The sequence below is a fragment of the Diadema antillarum genome, unplaced genomic scaffold (assembly GCF_040938485.1).
Source record: "Diadema antillarum isolate AM-2024a unplaced genomic scaffold, OU_Dant_1.0 scf00000199, whole genome shotgun sequence".
Taxonomy (NCBI): Eukaryota; Metazoa; Echinodermata; class Echinoidea; order Diadematoida; family Diadematidae; genus Diadema; species Diadema antillarum.
In genome coordinates, this window is record NW_027271088.1 from 840,433 (window position 1) to 868,377 (window position 27,945).

A 27,945-nucleotide genomic window follows, 5' to 3' on the forward strand; every position below is an offset into this window, starting at 1 on the left:
AGCATCTTCCCTGTAACTCCATTCTAAAAGAAAAATTAAAGTAAGACACGCACAAAAAAAGAGAATCGGTTTTCCTACTGCAATGTTTACCATGCCATCCCCTTGTCCACACCTGAAAACATCTGGAAAAACAAATAAACTATTGTAGGATTACAAGAGTAGTTTCTTTGCAAGATGGATCCAATGAGGATAATTGATTCAAACCTACCCATGGTTCATTTATATCCTGGACAATGGTAAGACCAATTGTTGACGTCATATTCAATGGGCAACTCGAGCCTTTTTCTCCCATAAACGGAGAACTGTTTTGAGGGCATCCTCAACACAAACCACAGTCACTTTTCAACAGTCCAATTGTAAACACCTCTGTGAGGATCAACAAGTTGAAACACTACCTCCAGCAACCATGATACGAAGACAAAAAGATGCATTCAACGATTTCAATTAAAAAAATTCCACATGAAAAAAAGGTACAAAACTGGGATAAAAAGGATCAATGTCAAAGGTCGTTCATGAAAACGTGAGTATTTCATGATTGGCTACACTGAACTCTCAGCCTCCACTGTTGGGACTCGGGGGGTTGGAAGATCAAAGACGATAGGCTTGTTGTTTGGACGGTAGCGCACATCGCATATCGAAGCGTTGACAAACACTGTGTGTCCATCTGTCGTCATGCCGTAACCCTCGTGAATGTGTCCAAAGACATGGTACTTTGGTCGTACGCGGCGCTGGATCGTGGAGAGGAGCTCAACGCATCCAACTCGCGTAGCGTCACGTGTGACATCGCCATGGCCTGATACCGACGAGACAAATAATATGAAGATGAAATATAGTTTTGTCAATGATCTATTTAATGCCATCACTCCGAATGCAACAGCCAATCTCTATTACACTGTAATTATCTGTGAAATATTTGCTACCTCTTTTTACCAAATCTATAGACTTCTGTGCATTTTGAAGAAGAAATTTCAATATCAAAAATCTAATGAAATACAAATCTAATGGTGTCATATAAAAAGAATACTTCCTAATCACAATGTCGTTTTTTGAATAGCAGTAAGCAGCTGCAGATTAGATACATACAGCTGCGATGTTTTAGTGATTTTGAAGAGAAAGAAGGTTTACTACATACAACACTACCTACCTGGTAGAAAATTAAGGGGAAGTAATAATTTCCTCAAAATTCCCTAGTTTTCCAAACACAACAGCCCCAATTCACGAAGGTGGTTTAAATTTGGTGACAGATTGTGTATGCCTACACATGTCAAGTAGCAAACATGCATTAATACGCTCATGTCAACAGTACCCTATTTCATGCTTATTTATATAGACTATAGACTATTCAAGCAATGGTCTAAATTTAAAGGACAAGTTCACCTTCATAGACATGTGGGTTGAGTGAATGCAGCAATAGTAGTAGAACACATCAATGAGAGTTTGAGGAAAATCGGACAATCCGTTCAAAAGTTATGATTTTTGAAGTTTCTGCTCAGTTACGGCTGGATGAGAAGACTACTATAGCTTGTGATGTCATATGAGTACAACTATATAACGAAAGTATAAAGAAAATTCAAGATATTCTCACTTTTCTCACATAATAAAAGAACACTCGACTTCTCTCTTTCAGAAGTCAGGGGGAATAATATTACCCCTAACATAAGTCAGTAACAAGTCGAGGAAATGTGCACCTTATTCAAAAAGTCAAGTTTTGTGAAATTCTCTTTTTATTTTCCTCATATCGTTGTACGCATGTGACATCATACACTGTAGTAGTCTTCTCCTCCAGCAGTGATTGTACAGATATTTTAAAAATTCATAACTTTTGAATGGATTGTTGGATTTTCCCCAAACTTTCACTGATGTGTTCTACTAACATTGTTGCCTTCACTCAATCCACATGTATATGAAGGTGAACTTGTCCTTTAAATCACTTTCATATATTCGGGCCAAAAAGTCTGACTTTCCAAAGAGGAGGAGCATATAAACTCAATACATGTCATCCTTGACTTTCCCTTATTTGGACATGACTGTAAAAGTGGAAATTTTTGCGATGTTAAAAACATAAAAGCACACAAATATTTTTGCTTCCTATATGTTCCAGTAGTTCATGTCTGGATTTCATAGAATCAAAAACATGTGAACTCATCTTTACTAGTCGAGCGCAAAAAATTACTCACACAAAAGATATTCACCTTTACAGTAACCACACAGCTCAGTTGCTAAATTCGATTCAACGTATAAACACTTGTTTTACTTTGCTAGTTTAACAGATTTCTCTGTCAAATGGCCAGAAGTAATAAGTTGAGTCTGCAGTGCCTACCGAGAGGGGGTCCATGTGTGACCAGGATGTCAACACCCTCTGGGATCTTGTTCCACTTGTTCAACAAGGCCTGTCCCCTGGGCAGGTTGAAGCCCCCAGTCACAAAACACAGGTTGCCTGGATATACACAAGCATCAAGGTCAAAGATAAGAAACAGCAGATATGGTGCTTTGCTTTGTTTTGTTTTGTTTCTGTCACAGCAGTTTATGAAAATGTGCAAATTTGTATGCTGCCCACTGCAGGACAGACAAAGAGGAATAAGACATACCTGTCAGGAAACGAGAAAGATCTTGCAAAGTGTGACGATCAGGCAGCAAATTCAAACATCTCAGTGGCAGGAGTCATAGAAATTGATTTCATTGAGAACAATTTTGAAAGAATTTCATCAGAAAAAAGCCATAGACTGGATTCACAGCACAAAGGCACACAATATTAAAAGTGTCTGAAATGAATTATGGTGAGTATCAAATTAAAGACACTCAGTCGTGGCGAGTGGTTTGTGCGGCACGGAGACGAACGCAACACGCTGCCTTCCCCATTCTGTATCAAATGTAGTGACCCCCGAATGAGAATAGCGCTGGCTCAATGGGTCAGCGAAAATACGGGTAGGCTACAAGAAAGCTCCCTGTGCTTATCTCCTAACCCAAAATGGCTGTCCCAGCGAGCCACGAGAGCTTCCGAATGGACGCCCACTCTCAGTGCGCATGCGCATGAAGAGAGGCCAAAAGAGCCACGCGTCTTCTGGCCTCTCTCCTCCAATCACCGCAGCTCGCGGTGACAATATTTGTGTATGATGTCGTACACACACACGCACACACACACACTTGTCTCAGTGGTAGCATTGCGCAATTGCATGCACAAACTTCGGTCGTTCGGAGTTTACGTACCATTAGGGATGGCGATCGGCTGCCTTTAACATAATACAGTGGAAACTCGATATAACGAGATGGTCGGGACCCGAGTCGTTTTCCTCGTTATAGCCGATATCTCGTTATATCAGTAGGCATAAAAGAAAGCATAACATAAAGACATTAATTTGCACATGTGGGACTACCCATCATCTTTCAATCTATATTGATAACTTGGTAATGTGTGTGAGGTAATTACTCACCTTTATGGGTAAGAAGATGTTTTTTCGCCAATGAAATCCGATATCAAGAATGTTTTTCTTATCAGCTGTAGATGTTTGAATTCGTAAATCTATATATAATAGCTTGCAATTATGTGGAGATCGTCTGGGGATTGGTGTGTGGTTATGGTATGGGTTTGTATTGTGTGTGGAAAGCTTGAATAATGGTCTGCACAATGCTGTGTGTGTATGTGTGTGTGACACATTCTGTATGTACAAGTACATTGTGACTGTGTGTGTGTGAAGATGGGGAATTCCCTACGTAGAAAGCCAATCACAGCATCAGATTGCCTCACACTTGCTAAACGTCATGATGATGTCATGTATACGGCCGTCCCACCACATTTTCTGCATGTACCACACACACACATACACGTACAACATGCGGTGCTAGCTGTAGAGTGAACTGAAGAAAATATGTGTGTACAAGACAGTTTTTGGCGCATCGAGCTTTACAATCTCGGAACATGATAGCACAGGCGAAGTAAAGCTTTACCCGAAGACATTTTGCTTTACCTCGCTATATCAGGTTTGATTGGCTATGTTTTTCTTTGTTTGGAAATCACAAAATTTATCTCGTTATAGCAGTTATTTCGTTATAGCCGATCTCGCTATAAGAGTAGCACTTTACATAGACTTGTGTGGAAGGACATTTGGGACCGGGAAAATTTCCTCGTAATAACCGATATCTCGTTATAGCAGAGTTCGTTATACCGAGTTTCCCCTGTACTACCGTAGAAGTCATACTAACAAAATAGGACAAAACTGGATGAGCAGCTGTACATTCAAAATAATCCACAGAACCAGAAATGAGGACAGATCAGAATTTTTTTTGAATAGATTTCATGTGAATATTTGGAGAGAGAAAAAAACAACAGCAACAAATGTTCCAAAATTACAACTACACATATCTCTGAAACAGTTAATACTGGCACAATAACTATGAAGCTTAGATTTTTTGTTTCAGGATGTGGAAGATTGGAAGGTGTAACCAGAAGTAAATTTGAATTTCAGGCGTAAGCCAATCACAACCAAGGATGTGTAGTTCCTTAACTCGTTGAGGACGAATCCCGAGTATACTCAGGCAGGTGTCTATGGGAAATGCGTGTTGTAGCAAAACCAAACCGTCCTCAACGGGTTAAATTACTGTAAAAAGATAGTGAACTAAAATGCCTGCTTAATAGTTGAGAGTAACATGACTATTGAAGGATGACTTAAGGCAAATAACTCCAATCAAACAACTGTTTTGGAGACGACATCACAGACAAGATACAGAAATATAATTTATGACTCACCAGGGAGATCCATATATCCTGAATCCCATCACTCGGACCTCAGAATCCTCCAAATAGATGCAGTTGGTCAGTTTTGATTTGATTGATTTCCAGTCGTCTTCTTTTAGACCTGCAGAGAACATTGCACAACTTTTGTTTGCATTTGAAGTCTACACATAGCACCAGCAGGGGGGGGGGGGGGGGGGGGGGGGGGGGGACCAATGGTAAAATACTCAACATATGTCATGGTAATTCTGTTTTTTATCATTTCTAATATTTACTTATTTAATCATATGGCTTCACTCTAAATAGTTTTTTCAGATTGCAAAAAGGGTGTAACTACAAAAATGTTAGCAGTTAATGATAATAATCATGACAATCATAATAATAACAATAACAACAAAATAATAATCTTACTCTTTTTAAAGGACAAGTTCACCTTCATAAACATAAGGATTGAGAGAATGCAACAATATTAGTAGAACACATCAGTGAAAGTTAGAGGAAAATTAGACAATCGATGCAAAAGTTATGAATTTTTAAAATTTTTGTGTTGGAACCGCTGGATGAGGAGACTACTACAGCTGGTGAGTCATATGCGTACAACAGTAAAAGAAAATGCAAAAGAAAATGCAAAAGAAAATTCAACATATTTTCACTTTTTTCGCATAATAAAAGAGCACTTGACTTGCCTCTTTCTAAAGGCAGGGGGAATAATATTACCCATAACATTTGTCGGTAACAAGTCTGGGGAATGTGTACTTTTTTCAAGAGATGGAATTTTGTGAAATTCTCTTTATATTTTCCTTATATTGTTGTACGCATGTGACATCTAAGTTATTCATACACTGCAGTAGTCTTCTCATCCAGCGGTTACTGCACAAAAACTTCAAAAATTCATAACTTTTGAACGGATTGTCTGATTTTCCTCAAACTTTCAATGATGTGTTCTACTAATATTGCTACATTCTCTCAATCCTTATGTTTATGAAGGTGAACTTGTCCTATAAGTAAATGTGAATCATAAGGTGGATGAAATACATGAAAATCATACACATAATGACTGATACATCACGAGACAGGAGAAATCTTCAACAAAGTCTTATGTCGAGCAGGTCTGAATTTTCTCTTCTCTTTTTTACCAGGAGTGGCTTCCCAAGGAGGGGAGATTCACACAAACAGAAGTAGAGAGAAATTAAATGGGCAGAGCAAGGTCTCATAAAAGGAAAATATCATCCACAATAGAAGGACGTAAGAGTTCTAGGAACCTTGAAAAGCTGAAGCAAAGCTCATAAACACGTGGCTGTTCCTCTCCCTCATCAATTCTTCATCAAAGGTGACTTCGTGGTTTCCCGCGATGACGATTTTGTGCCTGTGCGGGAGCGTGCCTGTTTGTGGTAGCAGTTGGGAAATGAAGACACACAATTACTAAGTGCCACACTTAAGAACTGACATATCCAGGAGCAACAAATCCATCAATCAACATACTTTATTAAAAGTTGAAGCCATACTAGATATCATGTAATAAGGTCTCACTCACGTGTACGTACGCACATATCATGCCATTAAACCCGTCTTCAATAATAGATCAAGGGAAACATTAAAAAACAGCGTACAGCGTAGGCATTTTCAATGTTGCATATGTATACACAGTCATTACGTTCCATCGCTGCACACTGGCACTGGTCCGATGGTCCCTGAACAGTAAAGATCATTGTTGGACCAGTAATATTTTTAGGATTGGACCAGTAAAAATCGGAAAAATTAGGTACCTACTGGTCAGACAAACAGGTTAGACCAGTAGAAGAAAAAAAATGGGTTAGTATGCAGCCCTGCATTTCCACAAAGGGAAAAAAATGAACATGTTATGACCATGTTGTTTTTTCTATCATTTCTATTATATCTTTATGTTATTCTTACATTGCTTAAAGTATTTTCAACGTAAAAAACTTTAAAATTAATTTGTCTAGATTTCTGTGATTTGTCTAATTCACCTACCAATTGTGTAAATGTCAAGTATTTACCATCACTAAAGCCAGTGATTTGCTTTTGTTCTTGCTTTTACCGGTCTCATTTTTTCTATTCCTTTAAAAAGGGAAAAATCTCAGAGCACACTTTTCAACAGGAATTCAAACCAGCAGGACACACAGTTTCAGTGAAACAGTTATCACAAGCCTGTACAAAAAAAAAACCATATCAAAGGCATAAAAGTATGATATTCTAAAGAAAAATATTCCATTCCCCCTCCACCCACAAAGAAAAACAAGTTTCACATTTCTAATGTCTATATCCACATCTAATTCTGATAGTGAGCAGTGACTTATTCTGTCATGTGTGCACAATGGCATGAGCCACTGCGGTGGAAATAAAATCCTTAGTCGCTGGTCGTGTTTGGCAGTTGTTTGCTATGCAAAGGTTCTTGCTACACACTTTCCTTGTGGGGGATTTTCATGAGGTCTTGATATGATACACGTATGTACATACAATCATTAGAATTTGTCTCTAACAGAGTGATTTGGACTGACCATTACTTTTTGCTTCTGGTCAAACTGTATCCACATACCTATAGGCACAAATGCTGCAGTAAATTAACTGAATTTTTATAAGTAGCACAAACATTCCAACACTATTGTACACACAAAAAAGAATGCATTTAATTAGCAAATGTAGAGCTATTCAAGTTTAACTAGCACATTTGGCATTTAAACAATTATTGCCAATATTGTGCATGAACATGGAACTTCAGTATACACAGTATATCATTGTACTACATGAATTTGCCTAGCTACAGCATGGAAGCTCAGTCAAATTTGAAGGACTACATACTTTGTTGCTGTTTACTTTGCTACAAAGTGCATCCCCTATATACAAGCAGCCAGAACATGACAGTAAGAAAAAGATGATGTCATCTTTTCTAATGACAAATTGCTTTCCTCAGAAAAAAAAAAAAAAATCACCACGGCCAGTTCATGACAATGTACGCACTGAAATAATCATCTTAATACCTGGATGTAATAAGAAAATTTCAAACAAAACACTCTCTCAATACATCCAGAAAGGCATACATAGTTGTAGTTCAAGAGCAGTGAAAGTTGAAGCCAAGTCTCTCTGTTTTGTTTTGTTTTGTTTTTTCTTACTGAATAATGAGCAGTGCACAAACATTTGGAGAATGAAAGATAAAAGAAAATCTGCAAAAATGCTACAAAACTTGAAGTGAAGATAAATTGAAAATCACTCAAAGCAAACAGCAGTAAACACAATACAAGTTGTATATTTATGTCTTCCACCTTGTAGCCATAACTCTGCATAGCTTGAAACAAAGGTACATGTATGGTTCGAAACAATCTGGATATGACAGACAGCTGCTAAGAAGTTGAGAATTAAGCATTCACTAAACAGAATGCCTCCTGGGCTCTTTGTTCTTTGCATCATTGAGCAGGCCTGACACTGTAAGATATGCTGGCATCAACAGAATCGAACAATGTGCCCTATAAAAGTGAAAACTTTTGTGCAATTAAAGGCATAATTTACCATTTCCACATTAAACAAAACCCCAGCATTAGTGCTTTAAAATAGTTCTAAAATGTGAATTAGGGAAAGAAACAACCAATGTAAAAATTTGAATCAGTAAAATCGATATAAGTGTTCTTAAATATACAAAATGTGAACAATAGTTATAATAAAAATGTTCCCAGACTAAACCATCTACAGTTACTGGTACAGTTTATTAAGAAAAATATTGATATCTCCTTATATTTAAGGCTTTATTGCGAAAACTGTATGGTAGGATGTTTTGTGGTACAGCAGACCTCCTCATATGCATCAAATGTGATATCTTAAACATTTTTAAAATCACTGCACCCAAAGGTAAACAGGACCTTTAACTTTTCACAATTGGCAAATTTTAGTGATTGCCACTTATGTAACAATCTTGTGGATGGGAGGACTTCTGTAGATATTTTGATACAGGTCTCAAAAAAAAATGTTTTGGGTTTTCTTCTTTTCACTCTATTTCAGATGGGCACAAAATAGGTAAACAATTATCACTCTTTGTAAAATAAAACATCTTTACCATATTCCATAAGCTGAACATTTTCACTGAACTATTGCAAAAATTTCAGACATTGAAACATTTGACTTGGAGATCTCCCATTTTTGAAATGCCTACACATTCTCTAATATTACACTGTATTCATTGTCAATTGGGCGGCTGGTAAATTCTTTTTTTTTCACTTAAATTCAGAATCAATTCAACCCTGGAACTGCTCAATAACTGAAAATGCCTAACCCCACCCCCTCAAGGTCTTAAGAAAGAGAGAGAGAGAGAGAGAGAAGAGACTATTGCACGACAGCAAAATGCCATAGACAAAGGCTCCATCAGGGGAAATCCCCTAATAGGTTTCCCTCCATTTTACGGCCTCACTATCTCCCTGGGCTGCCCCAGTTAAATATTCTTCTGCTGGGGAAAATTGGGAATGAGAATGCCTCGTTTGCTCTGTAATGGATGACTGATGTGGCCACTCGAAGGACAGAGTAGAAAGAGTATCCATGCATGCATTTATAGCATGGCATGTTTCATGTGCTCTAGGCTGGGGCATATTCCTTGTTAACGACCAAGCACCTCCACATTATACATAAAATCTGTCTGGTGTTCAATAAAAAATAAAGAAAGAGAATGCATCTCATTAATGCAATAAATGCATGTTTTCCACTCTTTTCTCCCAATTCTTCCCCCCCCCCCTCTCTCTCTCCCTCTCTCTCTCTCTTACTTTTTCTTTTAATCTATTTTTATGTGTGCTTTCTTCTGTTTCTCTGTTGTCTGTATCAATACAGCCGTCTGTCAAGATAGTGTAAAACCAGACATTTTCACGGGCATTTTAATTTTGTGAACTTAGCAAAATCGAAGACTCCTGAAATTAAAATGTATTTGAAAGTTCCTGTCTGCACTATTCATGCATTGAATGCCAGTGGCAATTCATTAAATTTTCTTGCTTTACAGTATACGTTGCATGTTCTCAAAGTATCTACTAGATTTCAAAATGTGTTCACCTTTCTTTTTTCTCTTCTTCTTTTTCTTCCCTCCCTCTCTCGCTCTCTCTCTCTCTCTCTTTCTTTTTTTTTTCTATCGCATCATACATGTATCTGAGTCCTAAATCAGCCTAGCATGATTTGCTGAAGAATACATGTTCTTTGCTTATGGTGCAACAGATATAATCACTACTGTTCAAAAACTGTTGACAGTTGGATAACAAATGTACCCACCAGCATCCTATCACATCTCATGGCATGCCTATTTTCAGCAACGTTTACCTTAAATAATCACATACACAAACCATACGTGCTATCTCAGTTGTTCTGTTGGTATGGACACTAAAAAGAGATTAATTCAATTGGAAAATAATTCAAGATGTGTTTTTAAACAAAAAGTCTGATTTTAAAGACAAAGCACATCACACAACGTTTATAAGCAGGGCACTTTCGTGCCTCCTTTCTCAAGGCACTACCCAGGGACTGTAACACACTGCACCCTCTGCCCAGATAGAGTATGCACACACCTATCCCAAGCTCTCATCTACAATAAGCACAGCATCACTCAGACTCACATGGTAGAACTTGTCTTGAGGTGGGGGAAAAAAAGGGGGGGGGGGGCTTCTATTAACCTTTACAACACCTCTAGTTAGTAAATTTCATTCCACGCCCTTTGTCACTCTTTACTGCCCTCTCTTATATCATGTCTACACTTCTTGATCTCGTATCTGTGCAGATGTAGGCAGTACTTTGATGTACATGTCAACAGGGGACTCGTGCATTAAACTGTTCGGGCATGTTATAGGGCATAATAATTTGGGCAAGATAACTGCTGGGTCTGAATCTGCACAGACTACCAGTCCCAGGGTTCTGTCGGCATCAACTCTCTCTGCAAGCTACAGTTCAAGAGAAAGCAGACTGCTCTGACAGGAGGGCTCTTCAATTCTTAAAGAAAGTAGAAAAGGGGGAGAGGAAGGGGGGTCCCCTCCTCTTGGCACGGGTCAACATAAAAAATTACAATGAAGCTCTGGATTGCAGTGTTGATAAGACTTGACGGTTATTACTTGGTCCATCATAATTTTCAAGAATATATTAGATGTGACACGGTTCTCCTCTATTGATGAGCCATTTTAAACTGCTGTGTCATTTTCGATACACCTAATAGATTGTATACCTGGATGAGGTGCTTCAGATCACTACGAGTCGACTCATGCTTCTTACAATGTAGCTTTCTCCTAAACAAAAACAAAAAAAATTATCTGCGGATCTGACTGATCAGGCCTACTTATCAGTTTTATTGTTCACAGCGTGGATTTCGTTTAATAGCATGGTAAACCTGAGTTTCACATGATACAAATGTATCATGTTCATAAGCTTTGCCACTCTTTAACGGCTCACGTCAGTAAATACTGCATACAGCCAATATAAATAACTTGGCACATTTTGGTGTATTATGCAATGATGCAATATTATGCTCTACAAATCATTCTGACAACATTATTTTCACACATTAGTAGTACTGGTAGTAGTAATGTGTTCATTCTGATTTTTTCTTTTTTACTTTGCACCCTCCCCCTCACCCCCTCCCCCAAGTATATCAATAAAATTCACATCCAGTAAAATAATATCAACAGTGTTTTGGTAACTCTAATGTCCATGCCATTGTCACTACATGGTAGCGTGGCAATGTTGATGCTCATTAATACACTTCAGCTGTATGTTCAGGCAGTGGATAATGATGATGAAATGCATCAAGCAAGAGCGAAGGAATCCATCTACAGGGGAGGGCATACGCAGACAGCCTATATGCAACGTCCGTCGCTGCAATGCCTTCCCCACTTCATCCATCCAAACGAGACACCAGAGCAAACACCACTCCATCCTCCATATTCATACCCTGGAAGTTCGGCCGCATTTTCCCAGGGACGCAGGTCATCAAGATCTCCGCTCGGAGAGACAAATGACCCAGACGGAGCAGAGTGAGTGTGTATGTCTGGTCTGCCTTAAACACTTCTTATTATGAATGGCACATGGACACTGTTAATGATACAAGCATGAGGGCAGTGGTGCTGCCAACCATGATGAAATTAATGATGATGACGATGATGACGATGATGATGATGATGATGATGATGATGAGGATGATGATGGTGATTACAATAATAATGATGGAGAATGGGGATCACTGATGATGAAGATGAAGATGATAATGGCGATGATTAAGAAGAAGATTACGATTATGATGATGCAAGATGTATATCAATGACGATGATGATGATGATGAAAATTTAAATGATAAAGATGATGATGATGGATAAAGATGAATAGGATGATGACAAAAATGAGCGAGAAAATAAAGCAGATGATGAGGAAATTGATGATGACAAATGCAGAATTCTTTGAAAACTCATCAGGGTCAGTAAGAAAATCTTGGAACATCTACCACAAATTACAGTAATGATGATAACAATGAAAATAGCAATCTAGCTGGCAGTGGTAATCATGTTGAACATAGTGACAAAGTGTTCTCGTCACAATAGACAATATGAAGTCTCATTAAATTGCATTATATTTAGAAATCGACCTACAAAGTATACATGCCAATTTGATGTAAACTGTCTGTCCAGACACTTGTTTTTCAATGCCAATGTTCATGACAAGCAAAAAAAAAAAAAGAAGATAGTGTCGATGATGAATCATATTTATGAAGATGCTGCTGGTGGCAGTGATGGTGGAAATGGTCATGGTGGTAGTAACACTCACAGAATGACAAATGCCACTAAACACAAATAAGAATGGTAGGCCTATTCATGATAGTTATAAACTGTATAACTTAGTCTAAAGAAAACACTGCATGAAGTGTATAAATATGAATATTTCTAAAGCTGTCTGTGCTTAGTAATCATTTTTGGAGTTTAAAAAAAAACCCACCAAAAACATGTGGACATACTGACTGCTCCTTTGACATGAAATGCAAACTTTATCATGCTACAGATTGTTCAGCGGTACGGTTTACCTGTATGGCCTACTCATTTAGCCCCCTACATCCAAGAAGTTTAAGCAGTCTACAAGTACAATGTGAGGCTGACATGGAACTGATTAATGATGTGTGGAAGGTGGCAGCTGGGGGTGGGGGAGGGGATTTCTAGGGTAAAGTCAAGAGCCCATACCCTGGGAAAACATCCTCGGGGGAGCCAAGGAGAGAGTGCAGTCAGGTAAGTCCTAATTCTTCTTCCGGCATCAGGAGATAGCATCTTTGAATTGTTGTAAAGCGCAGCAATGTGTCTCCCTTGATGGTTTTTAAAGGGTGAATAAACTTTTAAAATATTCCTCCTCCCATCTGTTAAATCACATGTCTTCAATGGATTCCCCCTCCCCCCCCCCCCCACCACCACCACCTAGGCTTCTAGAATAATGATAATAATAACAGTCAGTTCTTAGAACGCATATTACCATAAGATAGTCTCTATGCGTGAACAAAATTAATGAAAACAAAATCTATCACATATTTCTCTATTCAAACATGTAATCAACAATTATCAAAAAGGTGAGTTTTTAACACAGATTTGAATTTATCAAAATCTGTAATGGATCTAATACTGAGAGGGAGGTTATTCCATAATGAGGGTGCCATAACAAGGCAAGCTTATGTTGAAAAATTCACTAGCAATGATTTTGTTCCCTCATATATCTAATTATATATCAGTATACAATTCATCATTTTTCCATCATAAGCAACAGTAATGTATTTCAACAAGTGTTGTATGTCTGAAGTAGATGGTATACATTTTCTTTTTGTTTTATAACGACGGCACACTGACTAAGATCGTCACAGAAATTTGAAACATATCCTCGTTTTCATGGAGATCACAGAAAAGAAAGCTTTTGTAAGGAAAACCCACAAAATCTCAAAAGGCAATACATTCTTTTCAGCCTCTCCCTTCCTCTCTGCATTGTTAAAATATGAAACAGAGAACAAAACAAAAAGAGAAATGCAGCAATACTTAATACTTGTACTGTTGTATTGTACAAAATGTTGTAATTCATCTTAAATGATAATAATACAATAATGAGCAATCATGAACGTAACAATTGTACTGCATCCAAGAAAGTAATACTCCTTGTATACGGAGGTGAAAATCTCCTTTAGATGTGGACGTGTCACAATACTGCAGACTTTTTTTTTTTCTCTCAGTTTCATGGTAGGCATAACTATACATACACTTGTATACTTCAATACAGATCTGCCAAAAGTTCAAACAGAAAAAAAGTAATAAACTAGAGAGGGGCCGTCAATGGCGGCAGACCCACGCCTAAGTACAAAGTCGGGGTAAACATAATGTGCATTCGGTCATCTACCAGAATTCGGCCACTTAATTGCCAGTGTGCTTTATCACCAGCCAGTGAGTTCTACCAAAGATCGTACACTGAAGTGTACGATCTTTGGTTCTACAGTCACATCACACGCAAATCACATCATTACACATACGGTATTAACACTCACTCACGTACAGGAAAGTCCTCAAGTCTCCTCCAAAAATCCATCGAAAATCCCAAATTCCACAGTCAAAAGTGCAGAATCGGAACTTTTCCAAGCGCGCGCGAATTAAGTCCAGTTTTAAGAGTATTGTCTACGCGACGGGTCGCGGAAAAAGCGCTAAAAATCGAGAAATACGCCGTTTTCTTGCGGGATATTTTGATTATAGCAAGCCGAGAGTGTGATGATATCAAAGGTCGTATGAGTGTACGATCTTCGATGGTACGATTGTATCCACAAAAGCGCAAAAGAAAAACAAAATTTACGTACCCCCTAGGCAATTACCCCTATGATTAGTGTCTACGGGAATTATTCAATGCAAGGGTTGAATGCAAATGTCTACTGCACCAGTATTCGGCCACCAACGAGCGCCGCAACGTCCCCGATGCAATTTTACACCAACAGTGTAGAGCGCGATGCATTTTCAGCGGCCTTGCACACGCATTGACATTGAGCACGCATATCGTGCAGTGTGACTGCGACCAAGCAAATGCTCCTCCAACGAAAAAAACAATCAATGTTAATTTGAACTAGAAATGTCGCTATGGCGACTGGTATGCCTCCGCCATAATGCATGACTCTCCTAATACGTCTATAGTACATGTGGACAATGTGTGATTACATTTTCACAAAATTGGCAAAATATTAAAATGACATGTTTGTCACAAATGTATTGAATGTTTACCTTCCTTGACCTATGTTTAATTGGATGAATAGGAGAGCATGTATTTGAGGATTTAAAAACTTTAACTTGACTTTGACCATTTCATAAGTTTATACACTGAGTAATTTTCAAGGTATGGAGAAAAACCGCAATTTCTGTATTGAACAGTAAATTTTTATCATTTTCATCTGGCTTTTGATTTATAAGAGAATCACTGTCAGGCAGAACATACATAAATTCAGCATGTACAGTGTACTAAGTTTCGAGGTAACTTGAGCCACTTCCGAGATATGGAGAAAGAAGTAAGTTCAGCACTTTCACTTGATCTTTGACCTTTTGACCTTTGACCTTCTTGGCAAAAAAAAAAAAATCCCAGAGAATCTCTATTGGGTTACCGGTATACATGCATACATCAAGTTTTAAAAAAAATCCTGCTGGCATTGCATAAATATAAGGAAAATAGTAAAATTTTGAAGTATTGCCCTTGACCTTTGACCCCTGACCTTTGACCCATGAACCCTAAATTCCCTAGATAACCACTGCCAGTCAGTAGATGCATATATACTATGTTCCATGACGATACCTTGAACAATTTCCAAGATACAGAGAAAAAAGTGAAATTTTAACATTTTGCTTGACCTTTTGACCTTTGACCTTTTGACCTCATGACCCCAAACTTTCACAAGAGAATCTTAATTGGGTAGTACATGTATACACTAAGTTTCAAGAAAATATCTTCAGGCATTGCATAGATATGGGGGAAATAGTAAAATTTTAAGCATTTGACCTTGACCTTTTGACCTTTGACCTTGAGCATGTGCACCCAAAAGTTGATAGGCACAACTTCACCCCCTAATACACATACATGCCAAGTTTCATTAGGATACCTCAAAAGGTTTTGGTAGTTACCCTGTCCACAAAATTCATTACGGACGGACGGAAGGACGGACGGACGGACGGAAGGACGGACGGACGGACGGAAGGACGGACGGACGGACGGAAAGACGGACGGACGGACAACCCGAAAACATAATGCCTCCGGCACCACTTCGTGGCGGAGGCATAAAAATCATCAAAATATGGGCCAGTTTGTGATGACGGAGAACGAACTTTCATAAATCTAGAAGGACATAGTCCCTCAAATAGGCCTAAACGTAAATTTCGGAATTCTTACGAACATTTGAGCAGCGAAGTCGGATCGTTTGGGAGTTTATGTTTTCGTATGGTAGCGGAAAATCGCAAAGTGAGAAACGGGAAATTTTCGGAGTGGTCACTATACCATGGGGTCAAAACTTCAAGGTCACACAGAATTTGCAAGGGTCAACCGATTATCACCAAAATCTAATCGATTCTTTCCTGCCATTATCCAAACATCCCCATAACATTTCGTGCAAATCCGTTTACCCGTTCTCTTGTTATCTTGTACACAAACAAACAAACAAACAAACAAAAAAACAAACAAACAAACAAACAAACATACGGAACCCTTTACATAACCCCCTGCCGATTTTCATCGGCGTGGGTAAAAAGAAAAACAAAATTTACGTACCCCCTGGGCAATTACCCCTCTACGGCAATTATTCAATGCAAGGGTTGAATGCAAATATCTACTGCACCAGTATTCGGTCACCAACGAGCGCCGCAACGTCCGCGATGCAATTTTGCGCCAACAGGGTAGAGCGCGATGCATTTTCACCGGCCTTGAACACGCATTGACAATGAGTGCGCATATCGTGCAGTGTGACTGGGACCGAGCAAAATTATTTCATGATTGAGGAATGCTCCCCCAACAAACAAACAAAAAAAGAATCAATGTTAATTTGAAAAATCACCAAATACGGGACAGTTTGTGACGACGGAGAGCGAACCCCGAACTTTCATAAATCAAGAAGGACATAGTTCCTCAAATAAACGTAAATTTCGAAATTCTTACGAATGGTGTTGAGCAGCGAAGTTGGATTGTCTTACGAACAGAGTTGCATGCAGCGAAGTCGGATCGTTTGGGAGATACGCTTTTGTATATGGCGCGCCGATCGACCAACAACACTGTTTATCGGCGATAAACACTTTATCGAGCGATAAACTCTGTTTATCAAGATGAAGCTCTGTTTATCACACCTTTATCAACTGATAAACTGAATTTTTCTCGATAAACACCGTTTATCGGCGGTCGATAAACAGTGTTTATCACAAAAAACTCTGTTTATCGGTCGATCGATAAACATAGTTTTTCCTCGATAAACACTGTTTATCACTTGGTCGATAAACATAGTTTTTCTCGATAAACACTGTTTATCACTTGATAAACAGTGTTTTTCGTTCGATAAACACTGTTTATCGCCGATAAACAGTGTTTTTTCAGTGTTTATCGCCGATAAACAGTGTTTTTCGGAGATGAACAGTTAATCGGCATTATTGATCAAATGGCGCGCCATATTTGTATGGGAGCGGAAAATCGCAAAGAAACGGAAAATGTTCGGAGTGGTCACTATACCATGGGGTCAAAACTTCAAGGTCACACAGAATTTGCAAGGGTCAACCAATTATCACCAAAATCTAATCGATTCTTTCCTGTCATTATCCAAACATTCCCTGAACATTTCGTGCAAATCCGTTTACCCGTTCTCTTGTTATCTTGTACACAAACAAACAAACAAACAAACAAACAAAAAAACAAAAAAAACAAACAAACAAACAAACAAACAAACAAACAAACAAACATACGGAACCCTTTACATAACCCCCTGCCGATTTTCATCGGCGTGGGTAAATAGATGTCGCAATGACATTATGCACATGCCCTTGCATCCTACAACCTTGTAAGTGGTGCAGTATCGATCCATTGAGGACTGGCTGGCTTTGCTATATACAACACACATTTCCCACACTTGCCCGAATGTACTCAGGACTTGTCCTCAACAGGTTAAGGGAATTTGAACACTATTTTGGGAGGAATTTGTTGGGTTTGAGAGCAGATCCTATAATAATGCACAGTTATCTTTACTCACAAATGAATACATGCACAAACACACACACACTCTCACAAACACACACACATACACAAAGGAATCAGGAAATTTTGATAAAGGAATAAGAATCTTTACATCAGAACACAAAATACATGCTGGACAGGCGTACACATGTAAAATAATTTATCACCTTGCTCCCTGTACCATCAACATTCCTGGAGAAAGAAAGCTCAAAGCAACTGAAAATTTTGACCACTCAAATTTAAAGTCTAGAAGCATATAATAAAGTTGAAACTGGTGTATTACGCAACCTTCTTGATACAGAGGCATTACTATTCACTTTTAAAGGGAAAGTTGTACTTTAAAACTAAAGTCAGACAAAACTAATCTAAATATAGATAAAAATCATTTAAGTAATGAGAGTTGGCATGTTAGTCAGTTGTCTAGATACAGTGTAATTCAGGATGTGCAGAATAAAAGTCTTAATGCCATCCTATGGACTGTATATTACAATGATGACATCTTCATAGAAATCGTTATCGTGCACAGAAACAGACCGAGATAATCACGTCTTGAAGCTGGACAAGACAGGACAACTCTTTCACTGGCTGTTTAATAAACCTGATATATTCCTAAAGACAAATTTTACCCCCAAAAAAGATATAAGTAGTTCATTCATAATACAGGATTGAAGACATTCTAACAATAATGGAGACTCTATAGCTATGTGGTACCTTTTAAGCGTAATAATTCTCAAGAGTAAAATATGACTCGTTGAAATCTAAGTCAATGGAAAATGCAATTGGGCAAATTATGTGTCTGAGCATGAATTCATGCAACAAGCAAGTGTGCAGTGATTGCTCAGCAAACTCACTAGTCAATAAGGACAATACCAGCTTGAGTGCGATGCCATGAACATGTCTTTTCTAGGGCCATGTTAAAAACATTCCCCCCCCCCCCCCCCCCCATGATAAGCCAATTTCCCATAGAGCTACATTTGTATGCACGGCGCACTCTCTTTCTATACATGTACAGTGTACAGTTGTATTATAGGCAATGGTTTGGATTTTCTGTCACAAAGCCAGCTGCAACGCATCCACTGTTTGAGAAACACTGTTGTAGTTGGTCGATGTACAATTATGTACAACCCACATTTAACAGAATATCACTTTGGGCTGAGTTGATGCACCAGGGTAATTAGATTCATGGTACCAGTGGTACATGTATGTTTGATAATGACCAGACTGACTGCATTTACTGATGTCAGATACATTTTATAGTTGAATCAAAGGTTTGTATGAGGTAGCCTGCCTTATGACTAAAAAATGACCAACAACTTTATGTTTGGATATCATGCAGTGCAGCACACTATAATGATTATGATAATCACACTGTACATGTACACTAATAAATTAAATACAAGTTGTACTATCATACATACAATGTACTGTACATTGTACTATGCACTTCACCATGCTTTCCTTTGTGTTGTCATCATTTAATGATCTCTATAGAATGTATCGTTATACTCATAAATCATGCTGATATAGATATGATTACTTATTTCTTCTCTCCCCCCTCTCCCATTCTGAATTTCTGTATTCTCAACTTTAACATTACTGCCAAATCTGTACAGAAAAGTCCACTCAATGGAGATTGTTGCAATGACCTTAATGGTGCGGACACAGATAATCTTTCTACACAGAGCCATACAGCAGCCATATTCCATTTTAAGAGACCCATGCAGGGGCTGTGGAAAACTTTTTTTTAATGTGAGGGTAGGGGCTGCGGAGGAGCGAGGGGATGGTGAGGGGATCAATGGTAGCACTCATCAATGGTTTGGTCAAGGGTCAATATTATCCCCACACCCAAAGGGAAGAATCTTGGGGCAGAACCCTAAGAAAGTCATTGGTGTTTTGTCTTGTTCTTATTCTATCTATTTTTTTGCATTTTTTTTTTATGTGAGCAAAAAATTGTGAGGGATCATAAAAGTTGGAGATCATGAAAGAAAGAAATATGCTCTTTAAATCACATAATTTGGAAATATAACCTTACAGTTTCCTAACTTTTGACTCATTTTTGAAATATTTTCTGTGAAATGAAGTAGGGCAATTTCTGTTCAATTTAAAGTTTTGCATCTAACAACAAATAATCTCAGTTCTGCCAAAAACTAACATATTATTTTCCTCGATATACATGTATGATTTTTGTAATGACACATCACAATTATTATTACATGTACCCACACTCTACATACGTACATAATAAAATGCAATTTATTGCATGCCTTTATTTTTCACACTAGTTTCATGTTGCGCGAAATGCACAAGTACATCCACTTATACAGCAGTGAAGGTTCATGTGCATTTATGTGTGCCTAGAGATGGTGAGAGAGGTTTACAAGCATTTGTGCCTGACAGTGCTCATCCTCCCAGAAAAGGAAACAAAAAACAAAATACAACAATAAAAAAATGAGCCTGGCTGATGCATTAAACCTGCCATCAACACTCACCCATGAAGTCATTGAAGGCACTGACCTCACGAGGGAGCCCTACATTAGAGAAACTCCCCGCATGGATCAGAACATCGCCACGTGGCACACTCTTGCTGAGGTAGCTCATCTTTGATAACGTGTCTGATATGCACACAAATCTTGTGCGCCCTTTGACATCCCACGCAAGATGCGATTCATGAGGGTAAGATGGACAGAATGAAGTAAAAAAAAAAAGAAAAAACCTGATTATCTTTTTTTTTTCAACACTGATGTCATAAGGATGCAAACCTTATTTTTCTTTCATTCTACCACACTCTACCACAGCGACCAAGAGACGTACGTACAGTACACGTCAGTGTTCACTTTATGACATGCAAACATGTACAACTATACATCAATAGGACATGCAACCATGGGGACTTCAAGTTTGGGTGTAATTCTGCATGGAATATGATGGCAGTCAGTTCCCTATGTTGCAAAAAGATGCAGATATCTGATATCTGGGCCTAGGGCTTCCATGTGAAACCGGGCCTGCACATGATTTCCCATTCCATTCGCAAAAAGTGGTCCAAAACTTTAGATACAAGATGCAAGAAGGTATGCACTGATACACTTTGCATGGCAAAAGTTTTACTTTACTGGGGTTTGCAATTGTCAGATAATGTACGGTGTATAGCAGCTGATAAAAAGATGGTGGACACTCCAAATCTGATACAATCACATCAGCTTCATAGAATTAAAAGCTACACAACTGCATCTCGTCACAAGCACACGTTTTCATGTGATTTTCACAGAGTGGCAATGTACGTTGTATAAGGAAATGAAAAAGAACCAAACATAGGAGCTGTAAGGGCTTTGTGAAGCACCAATTTTGCCCCCCCCCCAAAAAAAAAAATAAATAAATAAATAAATGAATAAATAGACAATAATAATAATAAATAAATAAATAAATAAATATTTTGTGAACCTGGGATTTGGAAAAAGACTGAACCAGCATATTCGCATGCCTGCAGAGGGACACTCAAATTGTTGTCTTCTCACAAAGCAGCACTCACCGAGGAAATCATTGAAATCTTGCACTTCTTGAGGGCCACTGATTTTGGTGAAGTCACCAGCATGGATCAAAACGTCACCATCTGGGATCGGTTCCTTCATTCGGTGCGTGAGGGAGTGCGTGTCAGATATGCACACAAAGCGGACATGATCTGCAGGGAGGGGGGTTGCATAGATGCACACCACGGACACAAGTAACAGAACAGAAAAACAGATTGCACTATTCATTACCATGATGCACACAATGCATGCATATTTCCTGTAAAATGGCTTTCCATCTACATGTCAGACACAGATTCAACAGAATGCTCATGCTTTCAATATCAACCATTTCCATAAAGAACAAATTCAAATCTAAACAAAACAATCAAACATTTCACAAACTTGTACATAAGTACATTCATGCAATAAACTTTTTACACTGTACTATAATTCAACAAGTACAGTTGTACATGTACACTACAATGACATTTCAAAAAGCTGCTCATCTGTCCTACACAGCTATTAAGTGTGAATTTAGGTTCATTCATGCAAGTTGTTTTTCATTCCGCTATTAAAGTAGGGAGTTACGTACTGATAAAAATTGCACTACATGTTTGTATGATACTAGAATGAACTTTTCCCTAATCTTCAAATGGTTTCCTTTCAATTACTAGTATCTTTCGCAAGCAGCCTCAGTGAGGAACTTCAGTGTACCATAACTCTTTGGGGGTTGAAATGGATACCATTAAAGGGATGGTGTAGTATTGGTTTGATGTTAGAATTCAGCTTTTAACTTTTTTTGTGAGATACTTCAATAGAAACCATTTAATGAAATGTTAAGAAGCTTACTATAATTCTATTAGAGAAATTAAAAGTTTATTTGATGAAAATTGATTTTGACATGGCTGAGATACCCAAAAAGAAAGTAAAACAAAGCAATCCTGATAAAAGGAGGGTACCCACCTTTTCTAAGATAGGTTTGTTTTGGATATCTCAGCCATTTCAAAACCAATTTTTACCAAATAAACTTTGAATTCCTCTTAGAACTATATAATGCTTTTTCATTTTTCATAATTCAAGTTTCTCATTATCTGAAAAAAATCATAATAAAAAAACGCTGGAAACCTCGAACCCAATTTCAATAGACATTGTAAGTATCATCCCTTTAACATTTCATAATATAACACAAGAGTGATAATTTGCATGGGTACCGTACTTATCACATAAGAAAGACAACTGAACAAATATGGTTCAATATACTTGATTAATGTTCTGTATACTGTTAAAGTGGAAATTTTCACGGTGTGGAAATTTTGCGCATTTTGCGCAACCAGACGCTAGCGTGAAAATACAAACACGTGAATATTTTTGCATGCCATATGTTCCAGTAGTTAATGTTCTGATTCCGCAGAATTAAAAACACATGAAATCCATCTTACTCAGCCGAGCACGAAAAATCACTTGCACAAAAATATCCACTTTTACAGTAGTTCAAATTCAGTTGACAAGAAATACAATTTTTTTCTCCAATTTCCAAAACTCTTTATTTATTGTATTCTTTTGCTTTGATCACTGATTCAAATTAGCTTTAATATGTATGCTTCTTTTCACATGACATCAAACATTCCAGTATAATTGCAATAGACAGGAGTTGAACTGATTGGGTGATTAAAACTGTTATTTTCCATGAAGTATCTGAGTTCAGTTTTGTTCAGGAAAACTCAAATGACTCAAACTACTGTACATGTAAGTATTGCACTCAGATGTAAGTTCTAGTCCTCTTTAGTTGATGTTAAAGGGAGTCATTGGCACCTCACATACATTTAGTCTCTCTTAAAACATACAATAACTGGTTTTGCAGCATGTACAGAAAGTATTTGCCACAAGCTGTAGACCGCATGAGTCATAAGAGGATTTTAAATGATTTTCATTCAAAGAAGACAATGTATAATATTTCAGTTGTTGCCAAATAAATTTTACCATCAGCATGATGTAGCCCCAAACCAAATATTTCATTTAAAGGGATGGTATACAATTGGTGAAGATGAGGATTGAGCTTTTAACTTTTTTGTATAAAACACCAAGAAACCACTAATGAAAGAATACAGAGCATATAAAGATATTCTAAAAGATGAAAATCGGGTTTGGAATGGCCGAGACATCCAAAAACAAAGTAAAACAAAGCACTCCTTATAAATAGGTGGATTCCACCTTTTAGTAGGATTGCTCTGTTTTGGATAAAAAACAAAATAAATAAATGGCTGATAACTCAGCCATTTAAAAACAATTTTCATCAAAAAACATTGGATCCCTCTTTGAATCACATGCTCATAGATTTCATCTTTCATACTGAGGTTTCTCATTATCTCATAAAATATATTAGAAACCTGAAGTAGAGCTCAACAAAAACTATGCTATTATGATCCTTAAAAAAAAAAAAAAAAAAGATATTGGAAATGCTACACCATGTGCAGACACCTAAAATGAAATTGATGTAAACATGATCTTTGGGTTTAGCACATTTCAGGATATCTAAAGACTAATCTAGATACAATAACAATCATGCATTCATGCATCATAAAGGATAAAGAGCCACAAAATTATTTCTCTTGTTTACAAGTAGAATTAGAAATCACTGCAGGAGTCATTAAAAATCTTGAACAATTTTCATGGCATGCTTCCAGATAGCTCATGAGGGATACTCATACATCAAAAGTACTGAATACATCAAACACAAACATCATGAAACATCTCTGGCAGAGCAATCAACATTCTTCTCGTTTTAAAAATATTTTATATTGATCACAGTAAAACTTGAATGCTACAATGCTAACGTGAGCATAATAAACATATCAAGAAAATGAAAAAAAAAGTAAATTGTCGCATAAAGAATCTTGAATTACAATGACTGCACTAAATTTGATGATGGAACAACATGCAAATATGGTATCTTTTCAAATATTTTTCTACTTCATGTAAGATATGAAAACAAAGATTTCAGAGTTGCTACAGACTAGAACAATGTAATTTCCATAGTTTGCAGTAATATTGAATAAAAACATGACAACTAAGAAGTCACTAAATTCTCTGTATTATTTAAAACCAAGCCACCACAGGAACCTTGTCTTGTCCCCCCCCCCCCCCCCCCCCCCAATCCCCAGGACATTTTGTCACACGCGCTGTACGTCATGCTGCATGTACATGTACACAAGCAGGCTTCCCTTCTCAATGTCTGTGTGGGAGGTAATTTTGATGGCTTCCCTTCAAAAAGCCTGTGATAGAGGGTCAAAATCCTATCCCATCATCCTTTTAAAAGTGCTAGGCGGGTATCTCCAAGAATCTGGAACAACCATTTTATGTGTTTGGTTGACCATACACCTGAGTCAGGGGGCTGGGATAAACATCCACACGGAGACCTACAGCTGTAGTAACTTTAAGCATGTGATATCTATATTTTTAAATGCAAGATATTCAAATGTTCTTTAATTAAATATCACAAAGCTGACACCATGATAGTTCATTCACAAAGTCTGTAGCTATTGTGTAGACACAGATTACTCTATCCACATTGAAATACTTTGTATCTTACACATGTTTCCTGCGGCAAGAGCAACAAACTTACCTTTAGGTTTTGGGGTACTTGGATCAATAGGAGTGACCACCTCAACAGTCTGTTTGTTCTTCAGTGTGTCCCATACATGATGAGGGTAATTTGTTTTAGGATGAACTGTAATTTCTGTTGGCTGAGAATCTTCATCTGGTTGCTGTGGCACTGAACTCCGCCTACTAGCTCCTTTCAGCATACGCCTGTAACAGCAAAAATTGTGTTTTTGTAGGCTGACCACACTAAATATCCATCAAGCAGAATTCTTCACTGTATTCCAAATAACCCATGTCTCTACAAAACGATTGGTTGAATGAAGAAACAATCTACAATATACATAATTTAGTTCTTTCACTACCACAAGTCTGAAAAATGTACAAAGTTAACTCTTACAAAGAAGCCATTTCATAAGATGAAGAAATGAAAACTGCAGATAAAAGCCTATATGAGAAACAACATGCCAGAAAAGTTAGAAAAGAAAAAGAGTTATAACAATATACCATCAAAAAGTGGATGGCTCGATTCACAGTACATTGTATAACATTTTTCCCCATATTGTACACACTTTTTCTAATTAGTAATACAATTCACTGCTTATAGCTAGGTATTGCTTTGCATGAATGTTATGATGTGATAGACTAGTGTATTATTTTTCCAACTTGTGTTGTTTAGACTCTATACATGTTAATTTACAATTGGAAGGCCAACAGCTGTCTATCTGATGACGTGGAATCATGCAGTAAAAAAAGAGATCACGATAAAAAATGTCAAAAAAAGTGTAAACTCTCACACATTGAAAAAAGAATATTAACTTTGGGTTGCATTTTTTCTCTCTGGCCGGGCAGGACTTCAAAACAGATCTCAAATTCTGGACTAAATTACTGCCAATGACTGCTCATTATTAACATTCTGGATCACTTTCAATTCATGCAAGCATGATGAAACAACTATTTCAAAATGAAAACACTAAGAACAAATCACAGGAATTGCAAAATTAATTGAACAAAATGTAACCACAATGGAGACTTTGCATTCATTCGCAAGATATCTTGTTGTGTAAAACAAGGGTTTGATGGCTGCAACCTAGAGTGTACCCACCTGTCAAAATGAACTGAGCAATATGTGGACCCAAAGAACTAGTGAATGGAGTAAAGAAAAATTGATCTTTTTTTTACAGAAAACAGAAATGTAACAGCTGCAGCCAAAGGCGAAAGACAAAAGAATTTGCCCATTCTTCTTTCTAGTTTTAGTATCCACATGCCACAAAATCAACTTGCCGTTTATTACCGAATGGTACAAATTTAATTATCACTTTGTGCACAGGGCTAAGTCAGCGTTGGACTTTGCTGTGAATTTACCATTTGCAGATGAAACAAAAACCAAGTATTAGTGCTTTAAAATGTAGTTCCAAAATGTGAGCTTAGGGTAGAAACAACCACTGTAAAAATTTGAATCCGTATAATCAAATTAAGTGTTGTTGAATGCACAAAATGTGAACAATAGTTATGAGAATGGTTCCAGACTAAACCATCTACAGTTGCTGTTAATTGAGAAAAACACTGGTGTCTCCTTATATTTTAGGCCTTTTTATTGCAAAAATTTTATATGGTACACTCAGTGTAGGATGTTTTGTGACACAACAGACCTACTATATGCATCAAATGTGATATCTTGAACATTTTTGAAATCACTGCTCCCAAAGGTAAACAGGACCTTTGGGAGCAGTTAAATCAAATTTTTTAAATGAAATATGATACATGTATATCATAAACAAGTTGTTCCAAAGATATTAGAATTCAGATCTTACAAACGGTATGAAAATGTAACAAATATTAAATATCTCAATATAAAGACTAGCAACTAGAAATATTTTTTGTTTTAAATGTCGTGATTAATTGGTCAGACTTCTCACCAAATTCTTACCTGAAAGACATCTTCCTGACAGTGATGCTCACATGCACGGCAAGCCTGAATCAATAAAAAAATTGTGGGTCAACTTCTTTGACTCCCCCAACACCTGCACTGCAGCTGCACTTGTGAATTCTTGAACGAGAATTATGAGCTCGCAATAGAATCAAAGTCACAAAGTTCAATTAAGCAGACGACAGATACTGCTGATACGACATACAAGAGTGAGTGGGATGATGCTAATCATGCTAATGACAAGATTATGTCAATGTCAATGACGTTAAATTTGTATACACAAATTTGTCCTCTGTTACCAGTATGGCTTCTCACTGCACTGGAGACTGGAAGGTGTGATTATAGCTATAGACCCTAAAAATCATTGTCTGAGTCTGATGTAATGGAAGCTCACTTCAGTGGCCATGGTACTGTCCCATCAAATGTAAACCAGTTTAGGCACTCCCATCATTGGGCATGCTCGCTATTCATTACACAATGATCTATTTCAGGACCATTACTCGTATTAACACATGGTGACCAACGCAGCTCCAGTCACTTCCTCGTCTGGTGATTGCGGTATTGCAACACAGCGATAATTCCGTCAGACCTCGATCGTTGGGCTGTTCCTGTCCGGTGCGGTGATTGCTAGTGGTAATGCTAACGAGTTAATCATACAGCTAATATACTACCAAGGAGCAATTCCTTGCTAATACGTGTCTTGACTGGTCAATTTACTTGCGTCCGAGTCGTCCGTCCAGCTATCCAGTCCACCAGCCAGGCCAGGGGCATTTTACCGGCATTGCATATTGCTTGTTCTGGGTTTCGGAGATCTTTACTCGGGATGACAAACACACATTAGTACCACCGCACCGGCACTTCCACGTGCAATGAGACACTGTCCATATAACTATTCTCCTTAGTCATAGATGTAGTTGATCCATAGACGAAAAATCACACTAGCAAATGTCTAGCTTGTTTCTTGGGTA

General features: G+C 37.7%; 1 protein-coding gene across 1 annotated transcript; it reads right to left on the minus strand.

Moving 5' to 3' along the window:
• Positions 1-338: 338 nt before the first annotated feature.
• Positions 339-27,780, minus strand: LOC139723764 (metallophosphoesterase MPPED2-like). Its single transcript, XM_071634976.1, is given in 9 exon segments — positions 339-793; positions 2,321-2,414; positions 2,416-2,437; positions 4,745-4,853; positions 5,992-6,111; positions 20,434-20,583; positions 21,471-21,620; positions 25,073-25,257; positions 26,978-27,780. Coding segments are annotated over 9 exon segments (1,095 nt in total). The 5' UTR covers positions 26,989-27,780; the 3' UTR covers positions 339-539.
• Positions 27,781-27,945: the final 165 nt, after the last annotated feature.